The sequence below is a fragment of the Carcharhinus amblyrhynchos genome, chromosome 22, assembly GCF_965287045.1.
Source record: "Carcharhinus amblyrhynchos chromosome 22, sCarAmb.v2.hapA, whole genome shotgun sequence".
NCBI classification, from domain to species: domain Eukaryota; kingdom Metazoa; phylum Chordata; class Chondrichthyes; order Carcharhiniformes; family Carcharhinidae; genus Carcharhinus; species Carcharhinus amblyrhynchos.
Window position 1 is genome coordinate 16029833 of NC_137345.1, and position 21471 is coordinate 16051303.

Sequence of the window (21471 nt, forward strand, 5' to 3'; positions counted from 1 at the left end):
GCCTCAGGTGCTTGGAGAATGTACCACAGATCTAGTGGCTACCAAAGGAGTGAGCAATAAAAACCATCAAGTCAGAAAAATGTAAATTTACAGTGCAGATGGGAGGGGGGAAACTGGTCTTTGAGGAAGCTGACTCTATTATTGACAACAGTTGATACGTTATCTAGTACCTTTGAACTTTAAACACTATTTCCTCCCACATTTGCTTTGCTCACAGTCACTATTTGGTCGATAATTTATCAAGATATCAGCTGCAATGTTTCATTTTCTCAGATGAAACCTTGATAATATGTTGATGTTTTCAGTGCTGTATGATATACAGCTCGTGCAGTAATCAGTGCTGTGCAGACACCTTGTATAAAAGCCTCTGAATAGCAAGTTCAAGATGGTCAAAATCTTTCTCTGTGCTGGTAAGGGCAATATGCAGATAGATATTTTAATTGTTTCTTGTTCATAATTCATAAATAGAAATACATTTCATGGTACAAAAAACTGACAGTAAATTATGACTTTTGCATAATTGAATGTCCAAAGATGACATTTAAAATGATTTAGGAGTTGTAAATTTCAATAAATGCTGTAATGTCCGCTATTTTTTTTTATTTTAGTGGGATTGGTCCTGCTTTCAGAAGTGTACAGTGGTAAGCAACAACAAATTTTAACCTGTTCATTACCATTCATAGCTAAATTGATGACCATATTTTACTTCATACTATTGCTTGGATCTGAAAAAGTCAATCTGCAAATGTCTGAGCATTTTGATCTATGTCTTTTCCAGCTCAAAATCACAGCTGTTGAATAGGGTGGGGCCATTCTTACAAAGAATTACTTACCATGTTATCCAGCACAGAAATTTTGTAGCGTCTGGAAAAGTTCCTGCAAAAATGCACTATTGAGTTGTCAGCTCATTACACATGCTTAATTTTGACATTTATAGTGTGATTATAGACAAAAGATTAACTGCTAAATTAATGTGTAATTTCAATGCACTTTGATACAACTCATAACAACCGGTTGGACAACTAAATTTTTTCATTCCATTTTAAGTTGTGAGAAATCATCTATAGTACATGTGCCCAAACGCAGTGTTACCAAGGAACATTACAATGTTGGAAATAAATCTATAGTAATATAACCCCTGATCTATGTGATGTAAACTACATAGTATTTAAACTAACAATTTGAAATAATATTTAAACTAATAAAATGTAACAATAATAAAATGACTTCAGATCGATGGAAACACACACAATAACTTGTATTGCCAAGGTATGCAACTCACTCCAAGCATGCAAGTCATCTCCCAGATCACTCAAGTAATAGTTTTGTTCATGTCACTATTCCATCTATCCCATATGATTGTTATGATTACTCAGATCACCACTCTAAATAACACACTGAAATATATTATTTCAAGATGATCTGTTAATCCAACACCAGAGGTTTGTATTGGTGCTTCCTATTTGAAATTAGAGATACTCAACCTGCATGTTCAGCTCAACTAACAGCTCCTTGCCTAAACAATTTTAAATTAGGGCTGCAGTTTAATTCCAGCGTGGTGTTTTTTCTCTCTACATCACTGCAGATAACAGGAAGCCTATTATGGCTCAGCTGGTAGCCCGCAAAGTCACAGTGTTGTGAGTTCAAATGTCATTCCAAAACTTCTGTTGTCATTTTAAACTCACTTTGGTGGCACCGTGGTTAGCATTGCTGCTCCACAGCACCAGGGACCTGGATTTGATTCCTGACTTGGGTCTGTCTGTGCAGAGTCTGCACATTCTCCCTGCGTCTGTGTGAGTTTTCTCCGGGTTACATGAGAACATAAGAAATAGGAGCAGGAGTAGGCCATCTAGCCTACAATCCAAAAGACGTGCTGATTAGGTGCATTGGCCATGCTAAATTCTCCCTCAGTGTACCCGAACAGATGCCAGAGTGTGGTTACTAGGGGACTCTCACAGTAGCTTCACTGCTGTGTTAATGTAGGCCTACTTGTGACTAATTAATAATAAATAAATTTTAGAATGTGCACAAATAAGCAACTAACAACTTTCTTGTGCCACAGCTATAGGCAAGGACTACAAGTTGGTTTGTTACTACACAAACTGGGCCCATAAAAGAGGGGACTGCAAGTTCTTACCAGAGGACATTAACCCCAAATTGTGCACCCATCTTATTTATGCTTTTGCTGTTATTGGGAATAATCATCAAATAGTTGCACAGCAAACGGATGATGAAGATCTTTACATCTCATTCAACAATCTTAAAAAACGGTACGCGACTTAATATTATTTAAAATATATTCTGAAGTCATACATTCCACCATGAAGGTTCTTCATGAAATCATTTTCAGAATGATGAGGTCCTTCTGTTCGTAAAATAGGAAATCAGTTTTGGAAAATTATACATGAAAGTATCACCAGTTTAAAATTAAATACATATTAAACTTATTGCATTATACAGAAGTGAATAGAAAATAATTAGAAGGCACCATTCAGTGGAAATGCCCCTTTGGTAAACACTAAGTATCCTGATAATTCAGCTATACAAAGCTTAATTACAGAAATTAATTAGCGATGACAAATCAAATGTTTCCACAATTCAGTGTCAGTGTCAAACACCACTAACTTGAGAAGTTTTTTTTAAATAGATGATAAAACTTTGTACTATTCTCCTTACTCAATCTCAGAAAACCAGCTTTGCCTCAATCAAGAATTTGCTCAGAATCAGAAAGTTAGCCGTAGTCTCAATTAGATCTTCCTCTGAACCTGATATTTTAGTATTTGAATAAATCCAAACATACTGGAAATATTCAACAGGCCTGGCAAGAGAAAGAGCTACTGTTTTCCAATCCATAATATTTCATTAGAACAGATTCTTTTCAAAGGTCATTAATCTGAAACATTCGACTGGATTTTACGGTGTGTCATATTCCCCAATCTTTCCCCTGCTCAGTCATAAGCCTGCCCACCTGAAGGCCAGGTCCGTTGCAGTCCTATTACACTGGAAGTAGCATCAACTGTCTCAAGGTTAGATTTCCAACTCAATCTAGGGACTAGATTGAGTTCTGCCTTAGGGTATTACTGGCCTATCTAATTGGCTGGCAACTCTGTAGTCCCAGCAATGCCAGGTTCAAGCGGTGGCCACTGATGGGATCACAGGCAGTACCCAAAGGGTTATGGAACAGGACCTTTGTCACACCCACCTATCTCCAATCTTAATGGACAAGGAAGGCATCAGACAACCGACCCACCCTTGGCCCTATTGAAGCCTTTAAGTGGCCAAATTAATGGCCATTTTAGAGCCCCTCCAATGTAACGTTGGAGGCTACAGGGCAGTGGGAAGAGCGATGGAGGGAGTGCAATGGGTTAAAGAGGAATAATACTTTGAGTGGAATGTGGAGGGAGTGTGTGCCTCCAGTGGGCCCACTCCCTCCAAAGTAATCCCTCTCTTGCCTAACACTATCCTCTGCAATAAAACATGTCAAGCTACCCACCTGGGTTGGACTTCACCATGCCGTAGATAAAATAGCAGTCTACATAGAACTAGGCTTTTAAATGGCCACTTTAGATTCCCAATAGGCCCAGGGGGAGGAGGGGGGGTTGCCCAATGCCAGCAGAGGACAAAGTCCAACTCATTCTCTCTGCACTGCTTCCTACCCACTTTCCAGCACTTTTCTTTCAGATTTCCAGCATTCTCAGGATTTTGCTTTGGAAATTCAAGGATTGTGTCAATGAAAACTCCTTCATTAAATAAATCAAAAGTAACAATCTCCAAGAATGAAAGAAAATCAGGTCATCACCATCATTTTCAGAAAGTAATTGCTTTATGCTCTTAAAAATACTTTTCATTTTGTTGATTTTCACAGAAATCCAAACTTGCAAACACTCATATCGATCGGTGGCTGGAATTTTGGAACTGAAAAGTAAGTTTTTTTTAAATCAATCATAGTTTTCTACCAATACACAAACTTTGTTACTTCAAATGCATCAATGACACAAGAAATAGAGAAATATCAGAAATTTCATAACAGAATAAATGGATACATAGCTAGTGTTTATAGTTGCTTTCAGAAAACAACACATTTCATTGATATCAACTGTGGTGGTGCCATTATGATCAAGGCAAAATCATTCTTCAGTCAATGGATGCAATTCTCCAGCCTTTTAAAACACAACTGGGCAGCACAATGGCACAGTGCTTAGCACTGCTGCCTCACAGCTCCAGGGATCCAAGTTAAATTTCAACTTTGGGTCACTGTCTGTGTGGAGTTTGCACACTCTCTCAGTGTCTACATGGATTTCCTCCAGATTCCTCCCACAGTCAAAGATGTGCAGGTTAGGTGGATTGGCCATGCTCAATTGTCCCTTAGTGTTAGGGGATTAGCCAGGGCAAATGCATGGGATTTTGGGAATAGGGCATGGGTGGGACTGTGGTCAGTGCAGACCAGATGGGCTGAATAGCCTCCTTCTGCACTGTAAGGTTCCATGATTCTATGACCAGGATCTTCAGATCCTGCTGAGGCACTCGCCACAGTTTCCTGACTGCAGCACAGGTGAGGAATGTAAATCACTTTCCAAACTCTATTACCCCTCCCCCACTGTTTTTGGGGGGGCGGGGGGGGGTAATAGAGTTTGGACTTTTCCACAACTAACATCCTTCAGCTTTGTTCAAGCTTATCACCCTGCTACATCACAATTAAAAATTTTGACTGTAATACTGGTTACAAGCATATAAAATATTAAAGGTATGTACAAAGGATACCACTGCCAGTCTCTCTCATACTCTCGACTTAAGTTTCAGCAAAACATCATTTAACTGAATGCTTATCTTTCAGTTATATTGTCAGCATCGGATTCGACAGTCAAACCAATACCACAATCTCCTATTCGAATGGAACTATGTTGACTATGACATCCCTGCTATTACAATCCTGAAGCAAAACGTAAATACCTATTGCTGAGTCACAGCCAAGTTTGCTTAACTGATTATGTTAGGTTCTGGAAAGCAGGCAATATTGGAAACTCCAATATATTTACCTGCACAGCAGCAATGGAGTCTATACATCTTCTCTCTTCACGGTTTGAGATAGTATCACAAAAAATCATATTTTTAAGAATAAATTAATTTGTATGAAAGTATTTTTTAGATACTTTTGCCACTTTGGGGGGGGGGGTGTTGCAGAGAGATTGAGATGCTTGAAAAATAGATCAAATATTAGAAATATTGTACTATACAAGCAGTCATATACAATTCATCTCAATTTTGTGTATGTCTGGAGTCACATATAGGCATGGCTGGGTAAGGATGCAGATTTCCTTTCCTAAAGATATTTGTGAACTAGATGATCTTTACAACAACTGATGATAGTTTCATGATCACCATTCCTAAGATTAGGCTTATATTCCAGATTTGTTAATTGAAGTCAAATTCCACCAGCTGTCAAGATGCAATTCAGACCCATGCCCCCAGAGCATTAGCTGAACCTCTGGATTGCTAGTGATAGTACCACTATGCCTCCATCTCCCTATTTGACTAATATATTAAAGCCATTTATTGTAGAAATTGGAAAATAAAATTCAAATACTTCTACCAATTTACAACTCTTTAAAGAAGAATTATCTTTGTAACCAAATAGGTCAGTGCCATATCACATATAACACATTGTAAAATGAACTGGAGAATTCCTTTATATTAGGATACATTTTACTATTATTCAAATACAGAATGCTGAAAGTGCAATGGCTCTGATAGTGGGGGAAAGATACATTTACTGAGCCAAAATGAACAATGCTAGAAACTTCAATCATGAAAATTATAATTCTGTTATCTAAAACAAAAGGGCTACAAAGGGATACAGACTGGTTAAGCCACCGAGCAAGAAAATGGCAGATGGAGTATAATGCGGCTAAACGTATAACCAAGGGTCCTTGTACAAAATCATGAAAGATCAACAGATTGTTTTAACAACATTAAAAGGAAGGTTCACCTTTATTGTAAGTGGGTTGGAATATACAATAAGAAGTCTTGCTGCAATTATATACAAGACCATATCTGGTGTAAGTTCTGGCCCCCTTAGCAAAAGGATATACTTGCTTAAGAGAGAGTGCAGCAAAGGTTCATTCGATTTATTTCTGGTGTGAGGGGGTTATTCTAAGGAAATATCAAGTAGAATGGGTGGTGTGGTGGAACTGCTGCCTCACGTCGCCAGGTACCCGGATTCAATTTCAGCCTCGGGTCACTGTGCGGGGTTTGCACATTCTCCCCATATCTGTGCTTTTGTTTCCTCCCACAGTCCAAAGATGTGCAGATTAAGTTGATTGGCCATGCTAAATTGACCCTGGTATCAGGGGGATTAGCAAGGTAAATGTGTGGAGTTGCAGGAATAGGGTTTGGGTAGGATTGTGGTTGGTGCAGACTCGATGGGCCAAATGGCCTCCTTCTGCACTGTAGGGATTATATGAATTCCATTTTGAAATGTGCTTGTATTCTCAGGAGTTTTAAAGAGATGCTCTTATTGAAATGCATAAAAATATTTTGAAAGGCTTGGTAGGGTAGATACTGGAAATCTAGAACTGAGGGTCATCACCTCAGAAAAATGAGACCGCTACTAAGGAATAATATGAGAAACTTCTTCAAACGTTTCTGAATCTTTGTAATTCTGTGCCTCAAAGAGCTGTAGATATTTAGTCAGTCAGTATATTCAAGACTGAGACTGATAACAATTTGGGCATGAAGAAAATGCAAGGGGTAGAGCAGGTAAATGGAATAGAAGTTGAGGTTTAGCATTATCTTAGTAAATAGCAGAGCAAACCTAATGGAATATGTATCCTATCCTAATCCTATTTCTTATGCCTTTATATCTGTTAGGTTCACTGCCATGGTTTCCAGCGAAGAAACACGTCTAACATTCATCAAGTCTGTAATTGAATTCCTGCGGAAAAAAAACTTTGATGGTTTAGATCTACATTGGGAGTATCCAGCATTTAAAAGAAGTCCACCCCAGGACAAACAACGCTTCACATTCTTGGTTCAGGTGAGTTACAATGTACCTCATTTCTGTTATTATTCATAAATTCAATCTAAATTTTAGACAATAAATGTAGATCATTACATTGTGTTTCATAATGAAAAGGACCTCTCAACTTTTCTTAATGAGAAAAACTACAATTCGAAAAAAGGTGTCTACATTTAGCTTTAACACCAGCAATGGGCTGAGTCTCAACTCTCAAAAAAACGGTGGGTTACAGCCTGTCAGGAGACTAAAATACAAAATTTATTGAAAGGGAACTGAATCAGTTCCAATTCTGGTTTAATTGGAAGTGGGACCAAGGGTGAGTGATCCATTGTAAGTAGATTTGCTATTTACAGAAGTCATGTGCCATCATTTTAAGTCATCTTACTTCTAATCACAAGCTGATAGGTTTCCTGAAATACCAGAAGCTTAGCAGCCTAAACTATATCACTGTCACTAGGCTAACATACTATCCAGTTAAACAGGCCACTCCCAAAGATTTCTCTGCTCCACCCCTCTACAATTGAACTTCTACTGACCAGCTCTCTCTCTCTCTTTCTCATACAATGCACCTACCTGTTCCCATAGGTTTTAGCTTCATGGCTAGGAATCCCACCCAAAAATCAATTAATGAGTTGGACCACACAGGCCCCCATGCTTTAACATTTCTATATTCTGAAAACTAGAAGGAACCTCCGGATCTCAGCTGTGTAGAAGTCCAGTACCACTTTTAGGATTTTTAAAAAATAGATTTATAAATAAGACGACTTAAGCTCACACGATTACAGTTATGCAATTAAAATAGCCTTACAAAGTATTCCTGACAATAAATTTAATTGGTCAGACCCACCTTCAATGGAAATTGGGGATTTTAAACCATAGTATAGGCTCGATCATTTAAATAGTTGAATTTTCTTCTGTTTAATGTTTGCTAGAAACCTCCCAAAACCAAACTGTGAAACTAATTAGTTGCCTGGAGTATCCCCACCCCCAATAAGGGGATGTTTGGCCACCTGTGCACCCCATTCTCTTCTCCTGGTATTCCTTTTGTCTCTCTCTACTCATAGCTCTTCATCCTTTCCATTCTTTCATTTCTCTTTTCCCCACTTCACCTCAGGTGCATCATTCTCATCTCCCGGTCCAGTTTAATATTTATAATGTACTGGCTTTTGTATGGCACAGTGGTTAGCACTGCTGCCTCACACAGAGCCAGGGACCCAAGTTCAATTCCAGCCTCAGGTAACTGGGGAATTTTCACGTTCTCCCAGTGCCTGTGTGAGTTTTCCTCTGGGTGCACTGATTTCCTCCCACAGTTCAAAGATGTGCGAATTAGGTTGATTACCCATGCCTAATTGACCCTTCTAGTCAGGGAGATAGCAGAGTAAATACATGGGGTTACTGGGATAGGGCCTGTGTGGGATTATTGTTGGTGCAGGCTTGATAGCCTCTTTATGCATGGTCAGGATTCAAGGCTCCTTGTATGTTAATTAGTAAATAATGTTAAAGTAGATCATTAAACTAAAGCGTCAGACTGGAATAACTGTTAGCATTGTCATATTAGAATGAGACTGTTATTGATACCTTCAAGTTGTCTTATCAATACTACAAATTAATTTTAAAAACCAAAAATGTTACCTTAGACATTGAATCCAAAGAGGATTGGGGGAAAAAAAAATCACAATGTGCAGAGATAAATAAGGAAAATAATCACTGAAAACCAGTGGACAAGTAGGGGAAAAATGACGAATGGAATTCAGTCTTTACCTCAAGAGGCTAAGAACATTAGTGATTCTTCACATAGAAAATTTGAGTCACGTCTCATTTGGAGAACTGTATTTAGTTTTTAAGTACACTTTAAGAAAGATACGATGATCTTGGATGGGGGTACAGTGCAGATTCACTAGAACGTTACTGGGACAGGTCAGATTAAATTACAAGAACGTTATTTGCATTTCCTGGGGCTGATTTTTCTAGAACCGAAGAGTTGGCATCCCCACCAATTCCAGCAGCCCCGATGATGCATTACATTCTTATCAGCATTGATTGGTATACCACAGGATATCTGCCCCACACCCTGAAGGAAATCCAGCGCTGGAGAGCTGCCAACCAATCTGATTGGCTGGCTGCTCTTCAGGCAGAGCACTACAGTGGACGGAAGAGGCACTGCAGGGAGCTGCTTGGCACTAGGTCTTGAGAACCTGAGGACAAGTTAAGTGACACGGGAACCAAGGCAGGGTAAGTAGGAAACATCCAGGGACATGCAAGAGGGGCTATCAGGGTTCTGTAGGATATGTACAAAATCAGGTTAGGGTGGGCGGCAATCAGGAAAAAATTCCATCCCTGAAATTTGATGGTGGAGGGAACATAACATTCTGACCCTGATGTTCAGGTGGCTGAAGGACAATCTAACTGAGGCACTTGGAAAGCACAAGAGAATTACAAACCTCAGTCATGCAAACATGAAGGAATGTTCACCTGACACTCAACCTTTTTTCCCTCAATCACCGGGCAAAAAATTATAAATATGCTTGAAAGTTTTGGCGCATCTAGCATAAACATCTTTTTGACAGTGGTTTAAAAGGTTATCATCTGCCCTTTGTTCTACCAGGATGATGTAATCCAGAGGAAAGGAGAAAATAACAAAATTTTTAAAAACATAATATTTGCATTGCAGAGTATCTAATGTTCCATTGCTATTGTTAATAAGTAGGAAACTCTAGAAGAATTTAAGAAGGAATCCAATGAGAGCAACAAACCGAGATTGCTGCTTTCAGCTGCAGTGGCATCTGGCATAAGAAACATTCAAGCTGGCTACGAAATAGAGAAGATTTCCGAGTATGTACAAACTACTGATGTTGCATTACTTTGTTCCCTGATGATTTTAACTATATTCCTAACAGTAATAACTGAGATATCGAATAACACTTCACTGCAGTAACAAACGCAATGTTTCAAACATTAAGGATAGGAGACAAGTGTCAGTAAAAACTTCTGCATCCAGGGGGAAATGCAGTATATTAAATTAATCAACAATGTCATTTAAGCAGGAGCATAATTCAGCATAAGGGACAATTGGATTAATTTTTAGAGAAGGAAGGCATTGAAAGATATAGCCAGAAGTCTAGGTTAGATTTCTGGTAAAAGTCCCGCTATGATGGATATACTGATCCTTTCTTAGTCCTTAAAATTTTCATCATTATATAAATTATAAAGGTTGGCAAATACGTTCTGGAGCAGGAAAGAAGATAACTTTTGCTATTCCTCAGTGTTCACATGCACTTAGGTCATTGTAGTAGATATTTCCTTCCATACAATCCTGAACACCTTATTTTCGCTTTCTACAGGCACTTGGACTTTATCGGCGTGATGACTTATGAATTCCATGGTCCATGGGATCCCAAAACTGGACCAAATAGCCCTCTGTACAAAAGTTCCACAGACTATAATGATGACAAATATTTTAATGTAGTATGTATTAAAAAATTATTTTTTTTCAACTTTCCATGTGAATTTTTCCTCGATGTCTCTTGAATTACTAATGCAAATTTATAAAATGAATTCAAATAAAATGTCTTCCTTGTAGGAGTTTGCTACACAGTACTGGAAAGAAAACGGTGTCCCTGCAGAAAAGCTGTTGGTTGGATTTCCAACTTATGGCCGTACATTTACACTCTGTTCGTCCGATAACAAACCTGGTGCTGCAGCATGTGGTCCCGCACCACCAGGAAATTGTACCAAAGCAGCTGGAATTTTAGCATACTACGAGGTATGGTTTAATACTTCACGCAATTCACTACAGCAACACCTTGCATTACTGCAGTTATGAAAAGGAACTGCAGCACATATCAATATTACACATTACAGTAACCCTCACTATTTACCAGTCGAAGGAGACGACTTATACCAGAGCCTCTTCAAACCAAGAGAGTTCTTGTGCCCCAACTCCTCAAGAGCTTGCAGATGAAGAATCGGCCTTTTCAGCCAGCAAAGGTCATGCCAACTACCACAATGTCAAGCCTTCCAATGATCTTTGCTGGATATGAATCTGCCAACATCAATTACCCATCAATCCCTAACACAAATGTTAAATATATAATTGCATCTACGTTCTTTTCTTTCATGAAAAAAGGTAACCCACATTCTATTAGAAACCATAAATCACACTAATGCCTAGACTTAAATACTTAATCTGCGTAGGAACCCACATTCCTATCCCCATTCCCAAACCGATTACATTACTAATTATACAACATTCCTGATTTGAAAGCAAGTTGTTCAAACAAGATCCCTGTGTACATAAACAAAGGATTTACTCCTCCAGTCTCTCCTCTATTCCTCTTGCCTGCCCAAGGTACTCTCTGAACCTCCATTATTCCAAAGCAGAATGCAGATGTTCCTTCTCCATCAGACTCCACAGTGAGACAAATCAACAGAGCTTTACCTTGAAGCAAATTTGTCCCATCATCTACAATCATCCAAGAGAAACAATTAACTGCACTAAATCTGTAATCAGTTACTGAAAATGACCATTTGTACTCTAATTAGTAGGCTGTGACTCATGGAGTTCCATAGGGACTTTTGTTGAAACCTTAGCTATCTAGCATATTTATTAATGACTTAGATGATGTGAAAGAAAACCACGTTTCTAAATTGCCGGTGATACAAAGATAGGCAGCGTTGTAAGCTATTTAGATGGAGGTGTAACATTACAGAGAGATTTTGATAGGTGAATGAGAATTTTTTAAATTTTAAATTTCCTATTTGAATTTTTCCTCGATGTCTCTTGAATTACTAATGCAAATTTATAAAATGAATTCAAATAAAATGTCTTTCTTGTAGGAGTTTGCTACACAGTACTGGAAATTTTAATTTTTTTTTAAAATGAGAGGTGACCTGATAGAAGTGCATAAGATGTTGAGAGGTATAGATCGGGTGGATTCTCAGATGCTTTTTCCAAGGGCTGGGATGGTTGCTACAAGAGGACACAAGTTTAAGGTGCTGGGGCATAGGTACAGAGGAGATCTCAGGGATAAGTTTTTCACTCAGAGGTGGGTGAGTGGAATCAGCTGCCGTTGGTGGTGGTGGAGGCAAATTCGATAGGGCCTTTCAAGAGACTTCTGAATGAGTACATGGAACGTAATAGAATTGAGGGTTATAGGTAAGCCTAGTAGGTATGGATATCATCAGTGCAACTTGTAGGCCGAAGGGCCTGTTTGTGCTGTAGTTTTTCTATGTTCTATGAATGGACAAAACTATGGCTTTCAATATTGGCAAATGTGAGGTCATTCAATTTATACACAAAAGAGACAGAACAGAGCTGGGTATTTCTCATGGTGAAAAGCTACAAAGAGTGGAGGGCCAAAGAGACTTGGCGATCCAAGTCATGAAACTTTTTGAATCCTCATAACATTTTGGACATCTTGGTCAATCACAATCTTCCATATTCAAGTGAATATAACATTCCACAACTACAGGAAGTGGAGGGATGGGTAAGTAAGTTTGCTGATGACACGAAGGTCAGTGGTGTTGTGGATGGTCTGGAAGGATGTCAAAAGTTGCAGCAGGACATAAATAGGATGCAGGACTGGGCGGAGAAGTGGCAGATGGACTTCAACACAAATAAATGTGTAGTCGTCCATTTTGGCAGAACCAATGGGATGAACGAGTACACTATCAAGGGCAGGAGTCTTAGTAGTGTTGAAGAGCAGAAGGATCTTGGGGTCCGGGTCCACAGGACTCTTAAATCGGCCTCGCAGGTGGAGGATGTGGTCAAGAAGGCGTATGGTGTACTGGCCTTCATTAATCGAGGGATTGAGTTTAGGAATCGGGAGGTAATGCTGCAACTTTATAAGACCCTTGTCAGGCCTCATTTGGAGTACTGTGCGCAGTTCTGATCACCTCACTATAGGAAGGATGTAGAAGCTATTGAAAGGGTACAGAGGAGATTTACAAGGATGTTGCCTGGACTGGGAGGCATGCCTTATGAAGTTAGGTTGAGGGAGCTGGGACTCTTTTCCCTGGAGAGACGAAGGTTGAGAGGCGACCTGATAGAAGTTTATAAAATGTTGAGTGGAATGGATAGGGTGGATTCTCGGAGGCTATTTCCCCGGGTTGAAATGGTCGCTACGAGAGGACACAGATTGAAGGTGCGGGGAGGCAAGTACAGAAGTGATGTCAGGGGTAAGTTTTTCACTCAGAGGGTGGTGAGTGAATGGAATCGGCTGCCATCAGTGGTGGTGGAGGCGAACTCGCTGGGGTCTTTTAAAAGACTTCTGGATGAGTATATGGAATTTAATGGGATTGGGGGTTATAGATAGGTCTATTGATTGGTAGGTGTTGATGTGATCGGCGCAACTCGTGGGCCGAAGGGCCTGTTTGTGCTATAGTGTTCTATGTTCTACAGGATGGCATCAAGTTCTTTACAGCCAACAAAATCTGCAGCTTTATTTGGATAGCATTTTGTTGGATTCCAAAGGTATTTATGACCAGAATTCCTTTTTAACACGTAATAAAGTACTAAAATGTGCACATTTTTATGAACAGATATGTGACTTTTTGAAAGATGCCAAGAAAGAGTGGATGGAGGAGCAGGAGGTTCCATACGCATACAAAGATGATGAGTGGGTTACTTATGACAATTTGAAAAGTTACGAGAAGAAAGTATGTATTTTGTTATCTTCAGTGTTACATAACTTATCATTCATACCACATCCACCTTAACTCTACAGTGTATAAGGTTGGCTTAGATATAGCTTTTATTAAATAGCTAGGATGACAACAAATCCATTTTTATTAGTTTCAAAAGGCTTATATGACAAGATTCCCCTTTTAGTTATATTTACATTTTCTGTAAAATTGGCCTGAAAGCCTTTGTCTGCAATGATAGTAAACAATTTGCTTTTTGGAAACTCTGACCAAGTGACTGTACATTATGAGTAAGTCATGACAGCAGGTACTGAAGCAGTCTGTGCCAAAATTCAGCAAGACCTGCTCAACATACAGGCTTGAGTTGAAGTGCCAGACAATGAGCATTCTAACAAGAGAGAATCTAACTATCTCCTTTGACATTCAAATCGCTGAATTCCCTAGAACCAGCATCCTGGGGGTTATCATTGTTGAGAAACTAAACTGGACTAGCCATATAAATACTGTGCCAACCAGGCAGCTCAGAAGTTGGGAATGCTGAGATACTCCAAAGCCTGTCATAAAATCCCTACAGTTCAGGAGACCATTTGACCCATCGAGTCTGCACTGACCCTCTGACAGAGCATCTTATCCTACTCTCCTTGTTCCCATAATCCCATGCATTTACCCTGGAGGGAACCCAGGCAGACATGGGGAGAATGTACAAACTCCAAACAGGCAAACTCCACACATTCACCCCAGGCTGGAATCGAACCTGGGTCCCTGGTACTGAGCCAGCAGTGTTAAACAATCTGCTGTCCACCATCTGCCACTTCTGCTTTGTCCACAATCGACAAGGTGGAAATCAGGAGTGAGGGAATGCTGCTCTCATTGCCTGGATGAGTGCAATCCAACATCACTCAAGATTTCTGGCACCATTCAGGACAAAGCAAAACACTTCACTTACCTCATTCCACCACCTTTAACAATTACTCCCTGCAGAACCAATGCACAGTGGCAGCGGTATGTAACATTTACAATACGCACTGCAGAAACTCATCAATGCTCTTTCAACATCAGTTTCCAAACCCACAACCTCTGCCACATAGAAGGACAGCTCCTTCATCAAGTGAGTGAAGAACTGGGTTCACAAAAAGGGCATATATAGGCACAGACTCAATTTACAAGATAATGGTTGGATCAGTATCTTGTCTGCTTTCTTGCATCTTTGTAGAAACTTGATGTCTGTGTGGATATACATGATCTTCTTGGAGATCCTCTCCACTTTGAGCCGGCAGTTTGCAGTGTCAGTGATAGCCATGATGTGGAGATGTTGGCATTGGACTGGAGTAGGCACAGTAAAAAGTCTCATAACATCAGGTTAAAATTCAACTGGTTTATTTGGTAGCACAAGCTTTCAGAGTGCTGCTCCTTCATCAGGTGAGTGAAGAGTTGGGTTCACAAAAGGGCATATATAGGCACAGACTCCAAAAGCTAGCACAAGCTTTCGGAGCGCAGCTCCTTCATCAGGTGAGTGAAAAAATGGATTCACAAACAGGGCATATTTAGGCACAACTCTGAAAGCTTGTGCTACGTAGTCAGGAACAATAAACATGCATCACCAAACTGCTGCCTGGTTGGATGCTTGAACCATTTTGGTTTATATGGCTTGGCTCCTTGATAGGGAATGCATTTATTCACTGTGGGATCATAGCAGCAACTCACTATATATTTTTAATCACAATGTAGCTAAAATGAAGGCTAGCAGTTTAATTATGTACAAAGGTAGTGTGCAGCAAAAATAGCCTACCGGTCCATAATTCAGATGACCATCAAGGATAAAAGAATGTTTCAAATTATTTTCATGTAGGTAGAATGGTTGAAAAATAATAGCTTTGGTGGTGCAATGGTTTGGACAATCGACATGGATGACTCCAAAGGTACTTTCTGTAACCAAGGAAAAACACCCCTTATTCAGAAGCTGAAGAAAATGCTTTCTTCAAATTCTAAAGCGGAAGACGATTCATCAGGTAATCACATTTAAAACAACTATTCACAAATAGATAAATATTTATTAATTTGGAATATAAAAAAGTGGGGGCCAATTCCTTCCTTTATTCAATGATCATGATTATTTTCATGATCTCCACTATGGGCAGATTTTAAAAATACTGCATTTTTCATTAAAAGTATTTACATGGGCTGATCATATCCTAGAGGAAAATCAACAGCAGAACAAATCTGAAGTATACAAATTCTGAACAGCCACCATTACTTATAAATACAAACTAGGTTCACAATGTAAATACCTCGAATACTTTTGTTTCTTCCCCTACACGACTCCCCCACCCAGGCACCAACACTTGCAATTAGGAACCATTTTATCTATAGATTGTCCTTTTTGCTGAACTTTTTATTTTTAATTGAATCTATGCTGCACTTTGCTAGTAATTAATAAAGTTAATGTTCCTTTGTCTTTCAAGGCCATCACTAGTATTCCACAGACTACTTTCAAGCTATTTTGGTTTTATTTGGACAGATTTTCCTTGTTTTACTTGATCCTACTTCTCTACTTGCTTTGTTTGTCCTGATCTTTCTTTTCCACATTTAGCTTAAACATACCATTTTAAACACCCACATTCTAACCTGCCTAGAATTACTTATTTCTATTTTAGTTATGATCTCTTAAACTAATTATTACAATAAAGTCTTATGTAGAGGAATGTGCAAATATATAAATCATAATTTATTTATTAGTGTCACAAATAGGCTTCTTAATCATTATCATTCTTAACACTGCAATGAAGTTACTGTGAAAATCCCCTAGTTGCCATACTCCAGCACCTGTTCAGGTACACAGAGGGAGAATTCAGCATGGACAATGCACCTAACCAGCACATCTTTCAGACTGTGGGAGGAAACCCACACAGACACAGGGAGAACATACTGAATCCACACACACAGAAGCTGGAAATTGAACCCGGTTCCCTGGCATTGTGAGGCAGCAGTGCTAACCGCTGTGTCATCTGTACTAAATCTCTTGGGATCACCATCATAACTAGAATGCTCGTTTACAAATTATTGCAAAAAAATTAAACATTTCAGCCTAGAGTTTGCTCTGTCCACAAATATTTGATAATAACCAATTTGGCCGTACAAATGTATATATAATCACAAAAGGCTAGTATTCAAGTACAGCAGTTAATAGGAAAGCTAATAGAATGTTATCATTAATTAATAGAGAAATTGATTACCAAAGTGGGAAGATTATGCTTCAGTTATACAGGGCATTTCTGAGAACACATCTGAAGTATTGTGTACAGTATTGGTCTCCTTATTTGAGGAAAGATGTAAATATGTTAACAGTTCAGAATAGGTGCACTAGACCAGTATCAGGAATGGGCTGGTTAATCTATAAGGAAAAATTGGAGTGGTTAGCTTTGCATCCACTACAGTTTAAAAGAGCGAGAGGCAACTTGATCAAAACCTTTAAATCCTAAGTGGTATTAACAGAGCGGATATGGAGAGGATATTGTCTCACGTGAGAATCTAGAACTCGGGATCAAAAAAGGCTGTTCATTTCAGACAAAGATGAGAAATTTTTTTCCTCTCAGAGGGTGGTGATGAATCTTTGGAACGCTCTTCCTCAAAAGGCAGTGGAAGCAGAATCTCTGACTAATTTTAAGGCAGAGCTAGGTAGATTCTTGATAAGCAAGGGGGTGAAAGGTTATTAGGGGAGGGGGAGGGGGTGTAGGTCATTGAAGTTACAATCAGATTAGCCATCAAGTTATTGAATAGTGAAGCAGGTACAAGGGGCCAAGTGGCCTACTCCTCTTTCTATGATTAAGAAGAGGGGGTGAAAGATTATCCGGAGTAGGTAGGTTGAAGTTACAATCAGATCAGCCATGATCTTACTGAATAGCGATACAGGCTCGAGGGGCTGAGTCGCCTACTCCTGTTGCTAAATTTGCATGTATATACATATAATGTTAACAGGTGAGTAGTGAAGAAAGGACTTGCATTAAACAGCGCTTTAACAGACACCCCAAAGCATTAACCAACCAATGGATTAGTTTTGAAGTGGGGTCACTGTTCTTACATATGAAAACTAAAAATGCCAAGCAAACAGTAGCACTGGGCTGTATTTCTAGACTGAGCCCTTGAACATGTCCCATTAATACACCTTTTGGCCTTGCAACATGAAACCTTTGCCACTTTTTTTTTCCTTCCCTTCCTTTTATACATCTTTCAGCCCTCCTTTCATTTGTTCAAAACCTAGTCAGTTTTAACTCCCCCTGATTCTGAAGAAAGGCCGTAGACCTGAAACATTAATCATGTTTCTCTCTTTGCGGCTGTTGCTTGATTGGTTAGATATTTCCCACATTTTTTGTTTGTATTTCAGATTTCCAACATTTGCGGCATTTACTTTTGGGTTGTTATTGAAATGCAAAGGCCCAGATTAATTCTTTAGAAACTACAGTGCTGACAAAAGACTAGAAATTAAGATGGAGCCCAGACTGACCAGGTCTGCTGAAACTCCTAAATGAAATGATTGTGGAGAATCTCAATCCAGCTTCTAGCAGATGTGGGATCACAGCACAAAACTGCTTCTAATCTGGTACTGATTTGGTAACTATACTTGCAGGCCAATGAGAATAGAAAAATGTTACACAGATAAAGTAAAATGCTTCTGAGTTTAAGGTGAAGCAGAATGGTTTGAGAAAATATGTAAGCACATAGAAATAAAGAAACAAGACTCTCTCGAGTCACCCCTTAACACTGCCCTCAGAACTTTTGGCTGAATCTTGTTATGCAACTCAGTTCACTCTCCTATGAAGCTTTTTGGGATGCTTTACTATTGAAAAGGACGCTCAATAATTTAAGCTGCTGTTATTCACAGCAAAACGCACGGAATCAATACAACACAGTGTTAACATAGAAACACAGGAGATAGGAGCAGCAGGAGGCCATTTGGCCCTTATATACCACCCCATCATTCATTATGATCATGGCTCCAAATCAATAGTCCAATCCTGCTTTTCCCCATAACTTTGGTCCCATTCGCCCCAAGTGCTATTTCCAGCAGCCTCTTGAATACATTCAATGTTTTGGCATCAACTACTTCCTGTGGTAATGAATTCCACCGGCTCACCACACTTTGGGTGAAGAAGTGTCTCATCTCTGTCCTAAATGGTCGACCCTGAACCGTCAGACTGTGACCCCTGTTTCTGAATTCCCTCACCATCGGGAATATCCTCCCCGTATCTACCCTGTCTAGTCCTGTTAGGATTTTATAAGTCTATGAGATCCCCCTTCATTCATATGAATTCCAGCAGAAACAATCCTTACCTAGTCAATCTCTCCTCATGCATCCAACACGCCATCCCCGGAATCAGTCTGATAAACCTTCACTGCATTCCCTCAAGAGCAAGAACATCCTCCCTCAGAAAAGGAGACAAAACTGCACACAATACGTTAGGTATGGCTTCACCAAGGTCCTGTATAATTGCAACACATCCCTGTTCCTGCATTTGAAACCTCTTGCAATGAAGGCCAACATACCATTTGCCTTCTTTACCAACTGCTGCAAATGCTTACCTTCAGCAACTGGTGCACAAGGACACGCAGGTCCTGCTGCACACTCCCCTCTCCCAATTTACAGCCATTCAGGTAATAATCTGCCTTCTTGTTTCTGCTTCCACAGTGAATAACCTCACACTTATCCAGATTATACTGCATCTGCCATTGATTTGCCCACTCACCCAACCTGTCCAGATCATCCTTCAGGATCTCTGCATCCTCACAGTTCACCCTCCCACTCATCGGCAAAGTTTGAGATATTATATTTTGTTCCCTCATCCAAATCATTAATACATATTGTGAATAGCTGGGGTCCCAGCATCAATCCCTGTGGCACGCCACTAGTTACTGCCTGCCAATTTGAAACATAAGAACATAAGAAATAGGAGCAGGAGTAGGCCAGCTAGCCCTTCGAGCCTGCCCCGCCATTCAACAAGATCATGGCTGATCTGCAGTGGATCAGTTCCAATTTCCTGCTTTCTCCCCATAACCCTTAATTGCCTTGTCTATCAGAAACCTATCTACCCGTGTCTTAAATATATTAAGCGAGGTAGCCTCCATCACTTCAATGGGCAGAGAATTCCAGAGACTCACCACCCTTTGAGTGAAGAAGTTCCTTCTCAACTCTGATCTAAACTGCACCCCCCCCCTTATTTTGAGGCTGTGCCCTCTAGTTCTGCTATCCTTTCTAAGCAGGAAGAATCTCTCTACCTCTACCCTATCTAGCCCCTTCATTATCTTATATGTCTCTATAAGATCCCCCCTCAGCCTTCTAAACTCTAATGAGTACAGACCCAGTCTACTCAATCTCTCTTCACAGGCTAACCCCCTCATCTCCGGTATCACCCTAGTGAACCCTCTCTGTACTCATCCATTAATTCTTACTCTTTGTTTCCTCTCTGCCAACCATTTTCTATCCATCTCAATACACTTCCTCTAATCCCACGTACTTTAATCTTGCATGATAATCTCGTGTGCGGGACTTTGTCAAGTGCTTTCTGAAAGTCGCAATATACCACATTGACTGGTTTCCCCTTATCGGCTCTACTAGTTACATCTTCAAAGAACTTCAACAGATTTCCCAAGCTTGATTTCTCCTTCATTAATCCATGCTGACTCAGTCTGATCCTGCCACTGCATACTCCAACATTTCTGGCATTTGATTTGTGTCCTCTTTTGTGATGACAGAACCAAAGTATGTATTCAGTGTTTACACATCATAAACAATTCCTACTTTGTCAACTTAACCAAACTGTTTCTTCTTTCAGACACAACTCCATTACCAAGCTCTACTGCAGACAGTTCATCATCAAACTCAGAATCTTCTACCACATGTCCCAGTCTGGAATTCTGCCTTGAAAAAAGTGATGGTAACTATCCAGTTCCATGTGCTGTGGACAGCTTTTATCACTGCACCAACAAAAGCACTGACATAGAAAATTGTCCCAGGGGTACTTCCTATAACATGATTAAACGCAAATGCGTCTGGCCGCCCAGATTATTTCCAGCAATCAATTTAGCAGCCAACCATTTTTGCAATGACAAACCTGATGGTAACTATGCGATTCCAGTTCCCATCTATTATAAATGCACTGCCGGCAAAACACAGATAAAGCAGTGTCCCGCAGATCTACTCTACAATGCAATCACCAGAAGCTGCAACGGTGCAAATATTTTTGCTGACTTTGATGTGAACTTTTGCAGTAATCATCTTGATGGTACCTACCCAATTCTAGGCAGACCAAACAAATTTTATCACTGCTCTAATAAGGATACTAACATAGGGCGATGCCCTAAGGGAAGTGTCTATAATAATTTATGTAAATGTTAGACACATTATGCAGAACAAGTCCACATTGAATTTCAATAAAAAGAACTTACGAACTGCAACGTTAAACTGATTTTACTGGAGATCATTTATAACACAAAGCATATTGACTATCTTCTTTGGACTATTATACCACATTATTCAAATTTACAATTTCCAAAAGTTACCCATCCCCATCTTAGCCTACCGTAAAACTGATTGTGATGTTCCTGGTGACGAACGTTCGATCTGCTACACAAAGCTGTTAAATTTAACATTCTATCTTAAAATTTATCCATGTTTCCTCTCCACCCTAACAATGATGTTTTCGTTCTGTTGGGCCCACTCAGTTCCTGATTCCATTACAGCTTTGGTTCAAAATGGACAAAAAAAGAGCTGAATTCAAGATGACATGGGAGTGATCACCCTTGACATCAGGACAAAATTT

The 21471-nt window shown here is 39.7% G+C and overlaps 1 protein-coding gene across 1 annotated transcript; it reads left to right on the forward strand.

Moving 5' to 3' along the window:
- The first annotated feature begins 385 nt into the window (after window positions 1–385).
- Window positions 386–21047, forward strand: LOC145356793 (acidic mammalian chitinase-like). The gene is made up of 11 exons (XM_080209663.1): window positions 386–410; window positions 609–641; window positions 2063–2270; window positions 3866–3922; window positions 6868–7033; window positions 9723–9847; window positions 10357–10480; window positions 10596–10778; window positions 13556–13672; window positions 15507–15666; window positions 20485–21047. The coding sequence occupies exons 1-11, from the start codon at window positions 386–388 to the stop codon at window positions 21045–21047; spliced, it is 1761 nt and encodes a 586-aa protein (XP_080065789.1).
- Window positions 21048–21471: the final 424 nt, after the last annotated feature.

Bases quoted from the DNA above. Each gene is read 5' to 3' on its own strand.
- LOC145356793 (XM_080209663.1), top strand. From the start codon at position 386: ATGGTCAAAATCTTTCTCTGTGCTG. The intron at 10,481-10,595 runs GTATGTATTAAA...TCTTCCTTGTAG, and splicing joins ATGACAAATATTTTAATGTA to GAGTTTGCTACACAGTACTG. The intron at 15,667-20,484 runs GTAATCACATTT...TTCTTCTTTCAG, and splicing joins AGCGGAAGACGATTCATCAG to ACACAACTCCATTACCAAGC.